Raw genomic sequence first — 18,213 nt, forward strand, 5'->3', positions numbered from 1 at the left:
TCCTGTCCAAGGACGGCTGGGTCTGCGGAAGCGCACGCGAGGGAACCTGCTGCCCTCCCCTGGGGACCCGACCGGAGCACACCTGTGTGCAGCGCAGGGTGCAGATCCATCCGCTGCCTGCACAGCCCTCACCCCGCACTCCTTGCTTCCGGGAAGCAGTGCCTGCAGCGCTGGGGCTCTCATTTTAAAGGCGAGCCAGTGACCCGCCCGGTCCTCCAATGCCACTCCCCCCGGCGCGGAGCTGTCCGCTGTCCCCCGAAGCGCTGGTGCTGAACTTTGGATGATGTCTTTCAGGAGGTCGAGACAGTGCTGCTGCTTACTGCCGCTGAACGAGGACAACGGGCGCTTCCTGCTGCTGGCCCTCCTCATCGTGCTCTACCTGCTGGTGGGGGCCACCGTCTTCTCCACTATCGAGAGCCCCTCGGAGGCCACTGCGCAGGGCCGTTGGCGCAGGACCCTGGACAACTTCAGCCGGAGCTTCAACGTCAGCTCGGGGGAGCTGCGCGCCTTCCTGCGGGAGTACGAGGTAGCCATGGCGGCCGGCATCAGGGTGGACGCGCTGCGGCCGCGATGGGACTTCACCGGGGCACTCTACTTCGTGGGGACTGTCGTGTCCACTATTGGTAAGGTCTCTTTTTTCTGTTTCCGGTGTTCACAATCGTGTGGAGTTGATTGTTTTGGGGATATGTATGCTTCTCGAGAGCACATGTGATAGTAAGAGTATTTTAAAGTATTTAATTGGGACTCAGCTTGGCTTCAGATACTCTGTAGGCGTACTGTCAGCAGAGAGGCCGCCCCGCTGGGGTTTCCACGTGTGTTACGTAACGCGTATTTTTTTTCAAACATCTGCTTCACTGAAACACCCCTTTCTCTCTGTCCCTCTCGCTCCTCGCTCTTCATTTGCCTTTCTCTCCATAACTCGTTCCCCTCCTCACAGACTTCCCTCTTTCTCCTTGTTCACTTTCTATTTTTACCCCGCTGTTATTTTTTTGTGTTATTTTTCTTCCCGCAACCTCACTCTGTCGATTGTTCAAATTCCCTTCAGCCCCCATCTGTTTCTTCCATTTTTTAAACTCACTCTATCTATCTATCTATCTATCTATCTATCTATCTATCTATCTATCTATCTATCTATCTATCTATCTATCTATCTATCTATCTATCTGTCTGTCTGTCTGTCTGTCTGTCTGTCTGTCTGTCTGTCTGTCTGTCTGTCTGTCTATCTATCTATCTATCTATCTATCTATCTATCTATCTCTCTATCTATCTATCTGTCTATCTGTCTGTCTGTCTGTCTGTCTATCTGTCTGTCTGTCTGTCTGTCTGTCTGTCTGTCTGTCTTTTCCGGTTTAACCAAAAGCTCTTCACTCACTTTCTCACAGATACGCTTTCATCATCGCTGACGCAAAGCTTACCTTGGCTTCCACTTGTGAAATGTTTTAAAGTACAGTAACGTGCATGTCATTTACATGAACGGACAAGCTGATGATATTAAACGTATACTGAGAATGCATATGTGTCTAGACCTGTATGTAATATATATTGTCAGTGAATAAAGACAAAGATTATCGAACTAATAGGCTTTTTCGTGCCACATGTGTCAAGTTGTTATGGTGACGGAGGTTTGAAGTTTACACAGGCAGCCAATGGGAATGCATCATATTTTCAAACAAGTCACTGTGTTAAGGGTGTGCGATGTTTCTGCTGCTTCACACTTTCCGGAAAGAAGTTTCAAGGTGTTTGGTGGTTTAGTCAGCATCCTTCTATAAATAGCTATCTGCATTCTGCATGTCGAAAGCTTTGCGGAGCGTGCTGCCTTCGAGCCTCGGGTGAGAGATGGTGCCGCCTGGCGCTGGCCTCCGCTGGGTCAGTCGGATTCTGCTCACAAAGTAACGCTCCCAGTTCATGGTGGTCTTCGCATTGCGGTTGATAACGTAGACCCCGCTGAGACAGTCTGATACCCATTGGCTGTGAATGCAGCAGACATAGGGGCGTCACACGATCTGACGTGCGATGTTGTATGTAGGCAGCCTCTTGTGTGGGACAGTGCAACTGAGTTTCATTGTGTGGGTTAAAGACACGCCACAAATCGAAATGGCGTTTCTTATCGCATTTCATCGCAGAGACCTGGCCTTTCAAAGAAAGCAACATGAAATATAAATGCATCAGCCGTTCCCTCGCGCCTGCTGTTATGCAGGCTGCGCGTGCACTCACACACCAGTCACGGGTGAGTATAGTTTCCCGTCACCTCAGTGCACACGAAGCCTTCCTTCAACCTCAGGCAGCAGTACTTACTTACCACCGTAAAGTGCTCACTGTCCCCCCTGACGTTTTATTCTGTCACATCTTTAAAAAAAAACATTAACGTGGGGCACGCGCCATGCACCCCTCTCTACTGCCTATTCTTTGCTAGTGACCTGCCCCGTTTTTAGGTGACTGCTGTAAAGGGTGCATCTTTTCCACTTTTGGACAGTGAAAGCCGAGGAGCACGCAGCCTTGCTTTGGAATCCGGTGCTCGTGCTTACATACGGGTGCACGAGGCTGTTGCAGAGAAACAGAGCAGCTTTTGGCGCATTGCTAGACGCAGGAGTCACACTGCACCCGCCTCGCGCGGGCCGTCTTTCCTTTGTGCGCGAGCAGCTGCTCTGTCAGACGTGCTTCAGACGTACAGGCGTCCTCGAATGGGCCTTTCTGGACAGGTGCTGTTTTATTCCAGACTGTTAGTGTTGGCCACCGCTCTCGAGATTGAACCTCCAGTGTGGCAGTGGTCGTTCCTCTGACGGTGCAAGGGCATATGAACCACACTTTACCCTGCAGTAAGAATATGGATCCCAAGAAAGGGAGGCGACATATCTCATGCAGGATCACATGATATTTTATTTGGGGAAGGGGGGTTGCTGCACTCTGGATATTACTTATGCTGATAAATTACAGTATGTTGTTACTTAGCAAGTGTTATTCCTGTATGATTAAGTTACTCCGCCCTTCACAATGTTTCAATTAGCAGGGTTGTCGGAGGGGAGCTTTAGTTTTTTTAACAATCGTGCAGGGATATCTTGTTAAAATACAACACAAGAGATGCAGGGCTTGGGGAGGCCACGGAACAGCGGAAAGGGAGAAGAGTGCGTAATGTTAGGGGCACTTAAAACTCAACATTTTGTAAAATAATAATGTTGAAGTCCTTCAAAACAGACACGAAAGTGTGTGTGATTTTGTCTGTATTTGTGTGTGTATGTAAAAATCCCAAGTGAAGTCTGACAAATTCACCAACATGCCAGGGGCAGCGGAAGTGACATCACATGCCATTTAGCCTTTACGTGCACTCACACACACTTGCATCGTTAGACATACAAATATATTCACACATACATGTACTCTCTCGCACTTAAACTCACTCTCTTCCTCAAGAACACATACAACATATATTTAAAACCATGTTTTGCTGCCCTTAGCTGCCAGGGAGGGACATAGTCCAGCTATTTGTAATCCATCCTTTATTAAGTAACAGTGAATATAACATATTATTCACTGTTACTGTAATACATTTTTTACAGAAAACAAGGAAAGTGGAGCCACAACCGACTTCCATAAAGACGAGCTGCCCTTGTATTCTTGGCACTGATTTTTCCACCTATGAGGCCAGGGGTTGCAAAGGCATCTCCAGAGGTCACAAGGGGCAATCCAGGGGTCGCAGCTGCGAGCCCTGGTGACCTCTAAATGACGTCAATGCAATCTCAGTGCACTCAGTGTTTCACGTTGCCACCCCTCCATCTTTGCCCAGCCCTAGTGGACCTAGTCCTTGATGGCTTACCATCTGCTATGCTTCTTCAAGCTGGCTTCCCTTTGCTGCACTTCCTGAAGCTGGCCTCACAATTACTGCTCCAGTAGCATGATGTTTTTTCTAGGCCCCCACATTATTTCATAGCCTCTTTGCTTCACTGCCCAGCCTACCATTCCTTCCTGGCTCCTGACTGTCCTCTGGCCTTTGTCTGTGCCCCTTGTTTCTCCGCTCCCATTTTCTGCACCCCATGTTTCTGATTGTGCCACAAATCCTCGTCTAGGCCTCCAGTATGACTTCCTACTGGTTCCCTGTTCATCCATGACTAACACTTGAAGTGCTTTTCCAATCACACCTCCTCAAGTTTCCTGCCAACACCATTTCCCTTTTTGCATTCCTACACTGTCCATCCCCATCAGACATGTTCCTTGCAGGCTCCTTGTTCTCCACCTGTGTTGAAAATGCCCTCCCGTTACCTCACATCTGGTCCCTGCGCTCCATGTTTTCATTTGCTTCTGCTTTTTCCCTGGCCCTATTGAACCTCCTTTTGTGTTTCTTTTCTTCCTCTCTTCTTGGACCAGTCATCTTTTAGCCCACTTCCTTTCCTCTGCCCTCAGAATTTCCATATGCCTCTCACCTGTGTCTGGCTTTATCACGCTTCATGTCATGGCTTGCTCATTCCAGACTCCCCTTTTCTGCCTCCCCTTGTGTTGGCCTTCTTTTATTCCTTCCCAGGTCTCCTGCCATCCATTTGTCACAACATTTCCACCGTACCAGGGTCTGTTGGGGCAGCTTCTTGAAGGGTTCACATTCTTGCTTAGCCATATCAATTGCTGTTTAAGCCCACCTGTGTGAACAAGGACTATCTGGCCACTGGATGACGAGCCTCACAACTGCAACACCCGTCCAGTCCTCAAATTGCTTTTGATTGCCTTCGACTCTGCACCCACTTTAGATCTAGTCCTTGGGTGTTCCCTTGAAGCCCCTATTTTACACCAACCTTCATAATGTACCCCCCATCTCTCTCCCTCTGATTCCCTACACCCCTGCTTCTTTTTTGCCTCTTTTCTTTGCTTGACCCAACTACCCACACTCCTTGTGAGATACCCAATTTCCTGTGCTCCTTTTAGTCGTGTGTCTGTCCCTGATGGGGGTTGAGGGCAGCCTTCATGGGCAATGTCCCTCCAATCCTGGGCAATCCCTTCAAATAATCCAACAGGTAACATGAAGTAATGGGTGGAGAATAACCATGTGACTGTCATATGGCATGCACTTTGTTCTTTAAGACATCATTCAGAGCACCCTTACTCAGGTAGCCTTCAGTAATGGTCATCTGAGGTAAAGAGCGACCCTCTGTAGTTTAAACTGCAGCTTTCAGGCCATAATGGTAGTCCTGGAGCCATGTTTTCCTTGTCACAGTAGTGGATGGCATAATAAGTGCTTCAGTCCATGGATGACATTTAACTTTCCATGCCTCTTGTGCAGTTTCTGCACAATATACTGTGACCTTATAGAACAATTAAGCATGTCAATCAGGCATTAGCCAATTTCTACATGTTTTAGGGGTCATAGCACATACACTGGGATTCTGACAGTAGTGCTTCAGTGTGCAGCGTCTAAAAGTCAACAATGAAATGCAGCAAAAAATGAGGGTGGCCGAATAAAAAATTTCATTGTCTCACATATAACCATTATAAGAATTAAAAATAAAGGGCAATATGTCCTAACCAATAACATTAGCAGCCATTTGACACATATGAGCAAAGTCTTTGGAATAATAAATCATATGTTAAAATTATAGTCAACAAAGTTACCACTTATCCTAATAATATTATTAATACTAAAACAATTATATTGATTATAAAGAGCCAATAAAAGTACTAAGAAACTTACGTAGGTAGCCAAAAGATGCATGGTTCCAACTTGCATGGTGTTTGTGCAGTCACACGTGTATATGTAGTCCCATGAAGGTCAGCACACTGAGTAACAAGTTTACCAAAAAGTTTCAGTATATACTTGTGCACCAAAACCAAAAAGTTATAAAATACAACCAGAAAGTTTGTGAGAGGAAAAATGTGTGTGTGATCTAAGTTACAAAACAATTATGTGCATGAAATCTTCAAACATTAAAATTAAATTACCAATATATTGAGCAACAAAATGAAAATGAGTCAATTGCATCAACATTAATACAATTAATCTGCAAATGTGGCAGTCAACATCTTGTATGTTATAAAAAGATTTATGCTACTCCATGAACTTAACATACAGCTTTGTAGTGAGGTTATTCTGAAAAAAGAAGGAAACAAACTTTTAGGTGAAAGTCCATAATTCATTTTCGGTGCTTAAGCCATATTATACAGAATGTGATGGTTGGTGGTGTGTATTTAGTATGCAACAATTGCTCATGGTTACCACCTCTCCACTTACATTCCACATGTGACGTGTTCAAAAATGTATTTTTTTATTTTGATCACTAAGATGTTCCTTACTGAGGTAAACTGCATTAGGCTACTTCACCTCAACATTTGTTATTGTCCTAATGTTGTCTTCAAAGCCTGCCATAGGTCCAACCTATGTATTGTGTAGGACACACATGCATTGAGGATAACAGAACTCAGGGTTTTACTGTTCATGACAATATTAATGCTGCATGTCTAACCATTAAATTGGTACCAAATGTATTATTTTTATCAATGGATTAGGATCAACAGATTCATGTTCCACATTTGTGAAATCCTATCGGTTGGGTGTAAAGATAGTCACAGTTGGTCCTGTACCTACCTATACAGTGAATGGTGGTTGCTGATAATAACATCATGTACATATTTGGCTTTCCTTAAAGAGACTGATGCTTTTGATTAAATACATTAAGCTATGTCTTGGTCTAAATGTAATAAATGTTAGAGTTTCTGTACAGTGGCAAATACATTTGTACTCTCATATTGTATCTAGTGATAAAATGGGCTAGTGTATCATTGTCAAGGATATAAGGATATATTTCGTTATAGAGTACCCTATTTAGGGTGTTGCCCTTCTTAATCACATTCCCTAGGTTAATGGATTGGTAATCTTCAGCTAGAAAGCAATGTTTCATGCAAACCGTTTATGCATCATATTTCTGGTGCTCACGGTAAATTCAGCTATCACTAAGGAATGGTCACTAACTAATAGTTTGTTTCTATTTGGGTGTGTGGCCAACTTGAGCTTGTAGGATAATGTTGGCAGCTGTGGTCTTTTGATAACATTTAGTTTGAAGTGATTGATCTTCAACATATACATTTACACTAAGACAAACCGTTTTGTATTGTCTGTATTCCATTGTGAGTAAAAAGGCATTATATTGGATACTTCTTTGTGTATTTTTATGACTAATTTCAACTGCAACCTTCCAAATTAGCACAACACCAAAATGATCACATGTTCATAAAATTGCCATTGTCCTCACTGTGCTCTAACTCTTTCAAACATGTACGCATGAACATGTTAGCAAACAACACGGTCAATGTGAAACCAGGGGCTACAACACATTAGTGTCTGGAAAGTGTGGTGTGATAGACAAAAAATAATGTAAAAAAGTAACGAAGTCATCTCACAATGAACTTGAAAAATGTCTGAGATAGATTGCAGATTTTCCCGAAACGGCCAAGTTTGTGTTATGTTCTGTGTAAATCTATAGATTGCGTACAACTTTTATCCATTTCTAAAACGCTGTTATCTTGAATAAAGGAGTATAGGGTTCTCACCATCGGAGCAATATGAGGAGCTACAGTTTCATAGATTTTGTCTGCAATGTACCCCCGCAACAAACATGGGTCTCTCAGTTTGTGAAGTTTCTGTAAAAACTAAATGGGGTGATAGGATGATCTGTTTTGACATAACAAATTGAAGATTTTGAGTTGTGTTGCTTTAAAAATAGAAGTAATATGTTCTCTGGAGTTCCTGGACATCGTTTCAACAAATTAATTCAATTCCATATTTAAATCAGTTTGATTAAATCAATTTTCAGCTTCAGATAATTAACACAAAGCAGATGGAGCAGAACAATTCCTTATTTAGATTGCCCATATCCAGCAATGTTAATAGTTTATAATAAATATTAATTGCTAGGTTCTCATTTGGATTGTGCCTCTTTTGGCTTTCCCTCTGGTTACATTTCATAGCTTCTTATTGTCTCCCCCCTACGGTTCTCTTCTTTTATCTTTTCCTTCTTTTCTGTCCACTCTCTGTTTTCTGATCCAGGTTTTTGCAATGGTCAATTTTCTTTCAGACTTGAGCTCTTTAAATAACTTAAAAACAATTGTTGTAAGGCAATGCACCCTTGACTGTTGTACTTCAATTGGCTCCGTTAATTGTTGACACATTTCTATAGCACTCAATCAGCAATTCTAGCATTAAGGTATAGACATTTGAATAAAACATACACCTAGTTTCATAGTGTGTTAGGAGAGGTTCAGGAAATCTACTAGGTTGGTACTGAAAACCAAAAGCAGGATTTGTAATTCGGAAATACTTAGGCAATGTGGTTTTTAATACTGCACGAGGTCCATAGAGCTATTTATCAAGATTGAAACGTGTCACACGGTACACAAGAATACCTGCAACAATTCCATTGACCCACTGAGCTGTCTTAGTAGTATCCAAACATCACACTCATTATTGTCAGGCAACTCTAAGAGGATAAAGGTTTTTAGCTATTTTATGACCATTCAAGCCTGTGACCAGGCCAGTGATTAAACTCACACAGATCCCTGTAACATGTGTATTTACAACTTGAGTTATATGATCCATAATATACCCTAGGCTTCTAGGATACAAGTAGGTAACTACTTGGTTACAGCAAGTTTCTTAACCCTATAAGTTACCGTTAAATGTGGTCTGTGTGTGACTAAGGAATGAGGAAAGAACAGCACTACAAGCAAATGTTTTCTTGTTTTAAAATCTATTGATATCAGAGTTTGTGAAGCTAATGCATTTATTTGCATTGGCAGATAATAGGCTGCCTGACTTTGACTAAGCTCAACATGACTTCACTCCTTCATGTCCCTGCACCTTTTCATTCGATCCCATCTTTCAGGCTTGCAATTAGTGGAGACACGGAGAGGCTCGCTACTTAGCGATGATAGAGCATGGCTACTGCATATTGTAAGCAAGTGGAGGGCTACTGTGGTGGATATATGTTACAGTTTTCTGTTTTGTGGGCCATGATATGGTTTGCAGCTTGTAGTAGACAATATATCACACATTGCTTGGTGGAGGCAATGTGGGACTTGCTTCTAAGTTTATGTATGATCTGTCTTGCTCCTTGAAGGAAGCATGGATTTATTTGCTGGTTGATGATGCCATTGTGTGGTTTGCAGATTAATGGAAGCATGGTTTGCCCAAGGGCTTGGTGGAAGCACAGTATAATGTTCTGCTTGGTGGTGGCACGCCATTGCTGGCTAATTTGTCAGAAGTTATAGCGTGCTGTTTGTTTGAGGCATGGTGTGTATCTTGCTGCCCAGGGAAAGACTGGCATTGATTGATGCTTGGAGTCAACATAGCATGTCTTGTACTTGTAGGTATAATCTGTCATATGGTTTGGTGAAGTGGTGCTAAAGTTTTCTTCTTGTTGGTGACATCTCCAAAATTGTTGATTGGTGGTGCACTATGCGCCTTAATGCTCATTGTTGGCATGGTCAGACCAGCTGCCTAATGGAAGCAGGGCATGAATGTATAACTAGGGAGGCATTGTATCGCTTGCTAAAGTCAATATGTGCTGAATACATTAGCGTGAGCACGGTGGTGTTTGAAGGTTTGCGGGACTCACAAGGCCACTGTTGTGAATCATCAATTGTGCCAACTCTGTATCCACCTCTGATAGACAGATTTGCAGTGACCCTTTGTAAACAACTGCTTTGCTTTACCAACATTTTTGTAAGCTCCATTTCTGATAGCATGTACTATATACATTATCAGTCGAATGTTCTGCCCTGGAATCAGCTCCATTATGCCATTTGTGTCGCACAATCCATCAGCATATCAATCTGCAGAATCTAGATGACTATTTGACACCATTAACTACTCTATTCTTTTGAGTTATGTGAGATATTTTGGAGTTAAAATATTGCTGTTTCCTGGTTTCCTCCCTATTACAATAACGGTTATGCCGGAGTACACCTTCTTCATTTGTCTGCAATATCAGTGAGCCTGAAATGTGGATTTCCCCAAGGTTTTTTGATGGCTGTTGTACTTTTCAATCTATCATTTAAGTAATAACTTTTTTCAGCTTCTTTCTGCCTCAGATACCATGCTGATCAGACAAAGATTGATTTGAGGCTGCATGGACTTACATTTACGACCACCTTATGCTTCAATAACCGGCTTAACGGAGTGAAATATTGGATGGCCACTAATCCTCTAGAGGAAAGACATGAGGTATTTTATGCCCATTGACAAATCACAGTGATCCATTGAATGTACACGATAAATCACTGTTGATCATGCTTGGCCTCACACTTGAGTCAGTAATGAAGACAGATTGGGCAGAAGGTTGGGAATCTGAGTATAGTGAGAAATGCTTGATAGAAATCCTAAACATTTTTATTTGCTGTTGTGCAAAATGTAAATATTTATGCTATCGGTGTAACAATTAATCACTGGCAAGGATACGGTTACCATGGATTACAATTAGAGTATATCAATAGAGTGCTGTTCATCTGCCTCGCCCCTATACGAATTAAGAAATACAAGGGCTTTTTCAGTGTTTAATCATGGACTCTGGTGTACTTTGAAAGTCACCTCCATGGTTACAGTTTTTACAGTTTTCTGAGGTCAGTGAAAAAAGCAAAAACGTGGGCCCAGAATGTCGAAGGACTAGCACTGTCTTTGAGATATGGAAGTCAATGCACGGCAACGCAAGTCCTTAAGTAATATTTACTAAACAACGTAAGGTTCTAATTGCGCCGCCTTGATTGACTTTGTACTGAAATGTAACCCAAAGCAGCAGATTGCACTGAGTTCCATTACATTTCATAGTGGGAGACATTCCTTGGGCGGCGCATGGGCATTCCCCTGCACCCACCCGTGGAATCTGACACAATCCCAGATTTAGTAAAAACAGTAAACCTGTGATTCTGCCAAAAGGATGCAGTTCCCAAGGATGGCATAATGAGGAGAAATACTTTGCCGTATGACATGGAAGGGTTGAATTCCCCGGATTTAGAGGCCTACTATCGGGCCGCGCAGTGCATGTTCACACTCTACTGGTGGCATGGCGTGGGCGACCCACCACAACTATGGATTGAGCAAGATGCCTCCTGCCCTCTATCGCTTCCCCAGACGCTGTTTGCGAAGCCTGTACGGCTCTACAATATGTTTGATCCATTGAACATGACAGTTTACTCCTGGCATCAGTTGTTGGAACAGCAGGTCGGATCCCAGCTTTGTTCACCGCCTGTTCCATTAGAGTGGTGTATGTGGTTCACCCTAGGGCGGGAGCGGGGATGGAAGTGCGTTGCAGGGATTGGGTCTGAAGACTATGGGAGATTTCTTCCAGGATGGAGTGATGTGCAATTGGGAGCAGCTCAGTGTCCAGAGCGATGAGCCTTCTGTCCTGGCTCAGTTTCATGATTTCAGAGCTGGCCACACAATGCTTGACCCTCTCTTGGAGGGCTTACTCAAGCCCCAAGAGCTACCAGAATTAACACATTTCTTGCAAACGACTACACCTTCACGCATTATAGCAAAACTTTATGCATTCTCACAAGAGGCATGCTGGCCAAGAATGACAATGGTTTGGAGTTCCTGGCAGAGGGAGCTAGGGCCACTATCAGTGATAGGCAGTGGAGCTATTGCTGCGCAGTCATGACGTTTGTTTCTCAGAAGAGTCTACAGGTTACAGCATTTCAAATATCTTAACAGGGTGCATTATATACCAGCTTGTCTGTTCTGATATGGTTTGCTCGACAACTCCTGTTGTCTCCGATGTGATGAGAGGGAAGTGGAGTTTGCACATTTGGCTTGGTTTTGCCCGGAAGAGTGGACGTTTTAACAGGCAGTGCTGGGGAAGCTTGGGTAGAGTACTGTTGAGTGTGTACAGTCGGTCCTCTTCCTGGTGTTGCTGGGTTACGACAGAGATGTCTCCGTCGCTTTCAGGTGACAGGTGGCCATTGGCTGGCTACTTGAGAGGCATAGAATAGCGCTGCGTTGAGATCGGGGGCCACTCCCAACATTAAAATATTGGCATATGGATATGGCGTATTGAGATACGCAATCAGATATTTACTGCAAATTGCTGCCGGTATGCAGCCGTCCGACAGATATTTGGGGGTCCTATCAGGCTTTCTTAGCTAAGGCTAGAGAGGGCGGTGACTGATAAGGGGGACAACGAGCCGGTAGCTCTGTGAGCGCCCAGTTGGTGGTGAAGAATAATGGGACTGCTTAGTGCAAACTTTGTGCATTGAGCTGGGAAAACTAAAAGGTACTGGATTTGTATGGCTATGTCTGCTGCTCTCTCCGGAATGCCTGGAGTGCCAGAATATTTCCTCTCCTGGGGAGGTGTGTTAACCCTGTAATAGCTGTATCCAAAACTTATGAGCCGCTTCCCACGTTCTGCTCCCTGATTACATACTTGTAGTCTTGACTACTAGTTGTTCTGACTCATTTATTGTATCCCATGAATATGTTTAGTATGTGTCATACTAACCACCCCGTCTCATTATTCTATGTATGGTTGTACAAAAATCAAAAGTAAAGTTTAAAAAAAATAACTAATATTATGGACGTGCATGCTGTACTTCTGTTGGATCACTGACATAATATCGATAATACAAATATCAATGTAGCAAAATATCGAGAACAAAATATAGAATACAAAAATATCAAACTCCTATCTCCAAACAGGTAAGTGCAAAAATATTGAATCAAAAATATCGCTGTAAAAAATATAGATAGTCAAAATATCGAATTTTTTAAATGTCTTAAAAGTAATTGAAAAATAATAAAATATTAAATATAATTTACTTAAACATACTTAAAATACTTAAATAACCTTAACATTAATAAATAATTAATTTAAGTTAAAAATATATAAACATAACATTTAATTTTTTAATTCATACATATATATATATAACGATAATATGAATTAAAATATACAATATTTTTACCGTAGGTTAGAAGGACAGTAAAATGTACTATTACCACTCCACTGAGTGCAACAGTAGAGAAAGCGTTGGATAGCGTAGGGGTAAAAATTACTATTCCCACTCCAGTGAGTGCCACAGTAGGGAAAGCATTGGATAGCGGGAGAGTAAAACTTACTATTCCCACTCCAAAGAGTGCAACAGTAGGGAAAGCGTTGGCTAGCGTAGGGATAAAAATTACTATTCCCACTCCAGTGAGTGCAACAGTAGAGAAGGCGTTGGATAGCGGGAAGGTAAAAATTACTATTCCCACTCCAGGGAGTGCAACAGTAGGGAAAGCGTTGGATAGCGTAGGGGTAAAAATGACTATTTCCACTCCAGGGAGGGCAACAGTAGGGAAAGCGTTGGATAACGGTATTGTAAAAATTAATATTCCCACTCCAAAGAGTGCAACAGTAGGGAAAGCATTGGATAGCGTAGGGGTAAAAATTACTATTCCCACTCCAGTGAGTGCAACAGTACGAAAAGCATTGGATAGGGAGAAGGTAAAAATTACTATTCCCACTCCAGAGAGTGCAACATTACAGAAAGGATTGGATAGCGTAGGGGTAAAAATTACTATTCCCACTCCAGAGAGTGCAACAGTAGGGAACGCGTTGGATAGCGGGAGGGTAAAAATTACTATTCCCACTCCAGAGAGTGCAACCGTAGGGAAAGCATTGGATAGCGTAGGGGTAAAAATTACTAGTCAGTCAGTCAGATTTCTTTATTCGATTTCAAATTGAGACCATAAAAGTACAAATAAACATACATTAAACATAATAAAAACTTCGCAACGACCACCACAGTACGGCAATACATAAAAAAGAAATCATTTAGTGCTACATTGCGTATCTTTTCCTTATGATTAAAACAGATTTAAAAAAGCTAAGAACAGATATGCATATACGAGGAGTCGACAATGAACATAAAAAATTAAAACCCACTAAGTGCGAACGAATAGAATTTTCCTTTAATATCGGTTTTAAGAAACGTGACCTCAAATCTTTGTATAGTGTACAAAAGAGCATTAGGTGCAATGTGCATTGTTTTGACATATTATCACACATGCAGGGGGGTAGCCACACAGACCATCCCATCTGTTTCGGGAAAGCCACGATAAAGTGTAATGTGCCTAGGCGTAATCTGGGTAATAAGAAGCGTGCCTGGATTTGATTGCTAAAAGAAAGATAGAATTGTTGCTGTTTTAGAACGGGTTGATCCGATAGGCCTGTTTGGCCGTCGGCTGTGCTCAGCTTATTTTCAAAGGCATCTTTTATACTCTTTTTAAAGTTTGGTTCAATGCTTTCTGGGTTATTAAACAGGGCAATCATACCAAGTTTATTAAAGGTTTGCTTGACATAGCGAAGCCAAGGGATTGCCATAGCGTTGTCCGGATACATGCAATTCCCTTAAGACCTTTTGTGAAAGAGAAAGTTCCTCTGTAGTCCAAATTTTTGCCCAAAGGAGCAGCCGTGCCAGATGGATTTTGTCTATGAGTAATCCATACCCACCTCCCTATGACTAAAAGCTGTTGGGGAACAAACTGGGAGGCATAAAAGTCTCTTTGAAAATTTGTTCTCCAAAATTTGGAGCTGGGTCCCTTCTGATATCCCCACACAACGGCTCCATATATGGCTCCTGACAAACACTTTGATTTATATAAAGTTAGGATTTGAGCAACTGGTTCCGGACCCAATTTTGCTGCAAAGCGAAAGAGTCCCTCTATTGATTTACTAGTCTGATGTGTACGGCTCACCAGCAGATGATCCCAATTCAATCTACAGTCAAAGGTATTACCCAAATAATTAAACTCCCTCACTTTAGCAATTTCTTGCCCATTCAGCATGAATTTTGGGTTTTTTGTTGCCTTAGGGCCACAAACCATCACAAAAGATTTTGTGTAGTTTACCCTCAGGTCTAATGCAGACATGTGGTCCATAAAGGAATCCAATGTGCCCTGAAGACCGTTGGCTGTTAGGGCCATCAGGACAGTATCATCGGCATATGACAACAGGGGTATTCTAATACCATCTATTTTTGGAGAGTCAAGATTTTTACTTTGCAGAAACTGCTCAAGTCCATTCGTATAGACCAGAAATAAAAACGGTGCCAGAATACAGCCCTGGCGAACTCCCTCGGTCAAGGCAATAGCTTCGGTCTTCTCTCTTCCTGGGCCATACCGAATGACTACCGAGGTAGAGTCGTGAAGTCTACGGAGCAGCGTGACTAAAGGTTCTTCAAAGCCTAGATCTTACATCATAGACCACAGCTTACTCCTACAGGTTGTATCAAAGGCACTGGACAAGTCCATGAATGCCAGGTGAATCGCAGTTCCCTTTGCCTTCACTTACTTGCCCATAATCATCGAAAGGTTAAGGCCCTGCTCTTCTGTTCCCATACCTGTGCGAAACCCATATTGGGTACAAGATAATAACCCCTTAGTATTAGCCCACGATTCCAGGCGTGCCAATATGACCCTCCCCATTATCTTGCATGTCGCATCTATAAGGGAAATTGGCCTGTAACAGGTCGGGTCGTTCCTGTTTCCCTTTTTAAATATCGGAACGACCACCGCCTTTTTCCATGATATTGGGATGTGGTCCTCTATGGAGGCTCTGAAGACATTTAAAAGTGTGGGGGCCCATAGATCCGGATTTCTTTAAAAAAGATCTAACGGGACCCCATCTGGATCATGGGCTTTACAATGTATGCCCTTTGAAGAGCTGCCTCTATCTCATCCACCCTTAAGGAAGCACTTAATTGCCGTGCTGTATCTAGATTAAATCCAGTATCTGACCGGGTGAGCTTCAAATTAAAGTCGTGTGGGTTAAAAATTTTAGAGAAATGGGACACGCAAGACGTAGCTGATATATTTGATTCTACCTACCTACTGTCATCTGAAAACTGCGGGCGATTTATTACTTCCCAAAACAATCTTGAATCCCTTAATGCACTAGCTTTCTCTAGATCATCCCATGCCTGTTCCCTCAGTTCCTCTGTCCTACGTTCTAGTGTCTGTTTATATAGATGTCTCGCTTCCTTAACAAGATTCATTTCTCGAGGTACAGATTGAAGGGCCTTTCTAAGAGCTTTATTCTCCTTCGAGCATTCTGAGTCAAACCACTTGTTTTCAGATTGATGTAATTTCTTAAACGGTCTGGACAGGTTTTTATTTACTTCATCACAAATGTTCTCGTAGCTCCTTATAATGGCATTCGAAGGGGCCCAGTAGGTTGTGCATATCCTAAATTCAGCTAGTTTACACTTAACAATATTCTCCTCAAATTTAGCATGATCCACCCTGTCCCATTTCAATCTAATCCCTTTGTTGTGATTATATTTGATGGGACATTCCACCCCCAGCGGTTTCGCTGTCTTTACATTTAAGGTGGCTGTGAGAGGGTTATGGTCACTTGCAAGATATGGTTGTACTGCAAAATCATTGATAACATGTGCGTATCTATCAGTGCTCCATATAAAATCTATTGTACTAGAGCTGCCTCTCCCCTGAAACGTAGGAATGTCTATACCCGGCCTAATCGTAGAGTTATTTACAAGGGATAGGTAATTTTTTTTAAATAATAGCATTTAATGCATCCCCCTGTGGGGTATGTTTAAAATGTTCTAAAGGTGATTTGTTTACATTATTCAATCCACAGACCTTTTCACCACTAAATCTGCACAAAGTGCAATTAAAGTCGCCTAACCAAATAATACATAGAGGAAAGTATTTCAATGCAATGTTGTCAATTTCATCATTCAATTTGTTAATAATATCACATCGGTCATTAAAAATATTATAATACCAATTAATCAGTAACAGGTTCACTTCAAGTAAATTAATGCAAATAATCAATTGATACCAAGCTGAATCAATTACCATCTCTATTTTAGTTTCGTGACACCCAACTGTGAAAAAGGATACCAGCCCTCCTCTGGCCCTCCCAGCTGGGGACGGTTCTGCTAGGACATTAAAGGAGAAATAACCATCCATGTCCACAGCCCCTCTGCTCCACGTTTCCTGGATGCAAATGATGTCAAAGGTTTTAATATACTGCATCCAGGCCTGGTCCAATAACTTGGGGGTGATTCCTGCCACATTCCAGGAGAGAAGATGTAATTGATGGCGATTCTTCCCCACGTATTCTGTGATAGGAACCAGCCCACTGGAAGTAGTAGGAATCATGTTAGGTCCAATTGTCTGAAGACCAAGGGTCCCTACACTTACCCCCGCCAATCTGAAAACAGGTAAGATGGCATTGTTTAAAGGGTCACAGTGACCCCAGATTCCTGCCCTTCCCCTTCCAGAACATGACAGGGAAACCAGTTGATTTTGTTGATCTGGGCTCCGCTCTATTCATACAACCTCCTTGGTATTTCTTAGTGCCAAAGTACAATTGTCTATAGAATGATCAGCCATATCTTTACCTGACCCGTCCCAATGGGTTTGCTGTCAATCTATTTCTGCTAGACCACTCAGTGGTGCAAATCTATTGGCGTGCAACCATGGTTGAAAATGGCTGTCAGTAAAGTGCATGTTATTTGGGGTATTTCTTACCCTCCCCGTATTATAACTCATAGATTTAGAAGTGCAAGGGGGATAGAAAAAGCCCAAGGGTAGTATTTGGGGGGAATTGTCATCCCCGATTTGGTTGGCTGCGATGTCAAGAATTGCCTTTACCAGACCCGGGGATCTAAAGGTCAGTACGATGCAATCCCCCCCCTAGATTTTTGTGCCTTGCACCCACCCAGCTCACTCTACGGGCCATATTTAAATCACCAAAAAGGCATTTATTGTCCACGCCTGTTTTGTGATTTATAAAGTGAAGTGCCTTGTTTCTTAGGGAGGGCCAGTCTTCCCTCTGCCCTGGCCGAAGGGCCAAGACGTTGGCTATGACAGTAATGTATGGTGTGGCCTGGGGTGGTAGGTGTAAACTAAATGGTATACACCTGTTACAACGCATTTTTTACTCCGCACTACCATTACAACGCGACCATTACTCCGCATACTATTACAACGCATTGCGCTGGGGGGCGCTCTAGGATAGGGAATAAGTTTAATTTTCTATCCAACACCTTCCCTAGTGTCCACGGGGACTGGAGTTGGAATAGAAATTTATACTTACCACTATCCAGCACCTCTAAGCGCTATGCGTTGTAACGGTATTCGTTGTAAATACCGCGTTGTAATGGTATGCGGAGTAAAAGTATGCGTTGTAACGTCATACATCCAAACTAAATCCATTACCATAATCTCTCTGCTGGCCT

The 18,213-nt window shown here is 42.6% G+C and overlaps 1 protein-coding gene across 1 annotated transcript in view; it reads left to right on the top strand.

Moving 5' to 3' along the window:
* The first annotated feature begins 280 nt into the window (after window positions 1-280).
* The window catches only part of KCNK12 (potassium two pore domain channel subfamily K member 12), a 482,429-nt gene continuing 464,496 nt past the window's right edge, over window positions 281-18,213 (top strand). The window contains exon 1 of the mRNA XM_078647096.1: window positions 281-623. Within this exon, the coding sequence (XP_078503222.1) occupies window positions 281-623 (343 nt within the window). The remainder of the gene's footprint in view (window positions 624-18,213) is intronic.

Source organism: Lissotriton helveticus, chromosome 6 (assembly GCF_964261635.1).
Source record: "Lissotriton helveticus chromosome 6, aLisHel1.1, whole genome shotgun sequence".
NCBI lineage: Eukaryota > Metazoa > Chordata > Amphibia > Caudata > Salamandridae > Lissotriton > Lissotriton helveticus.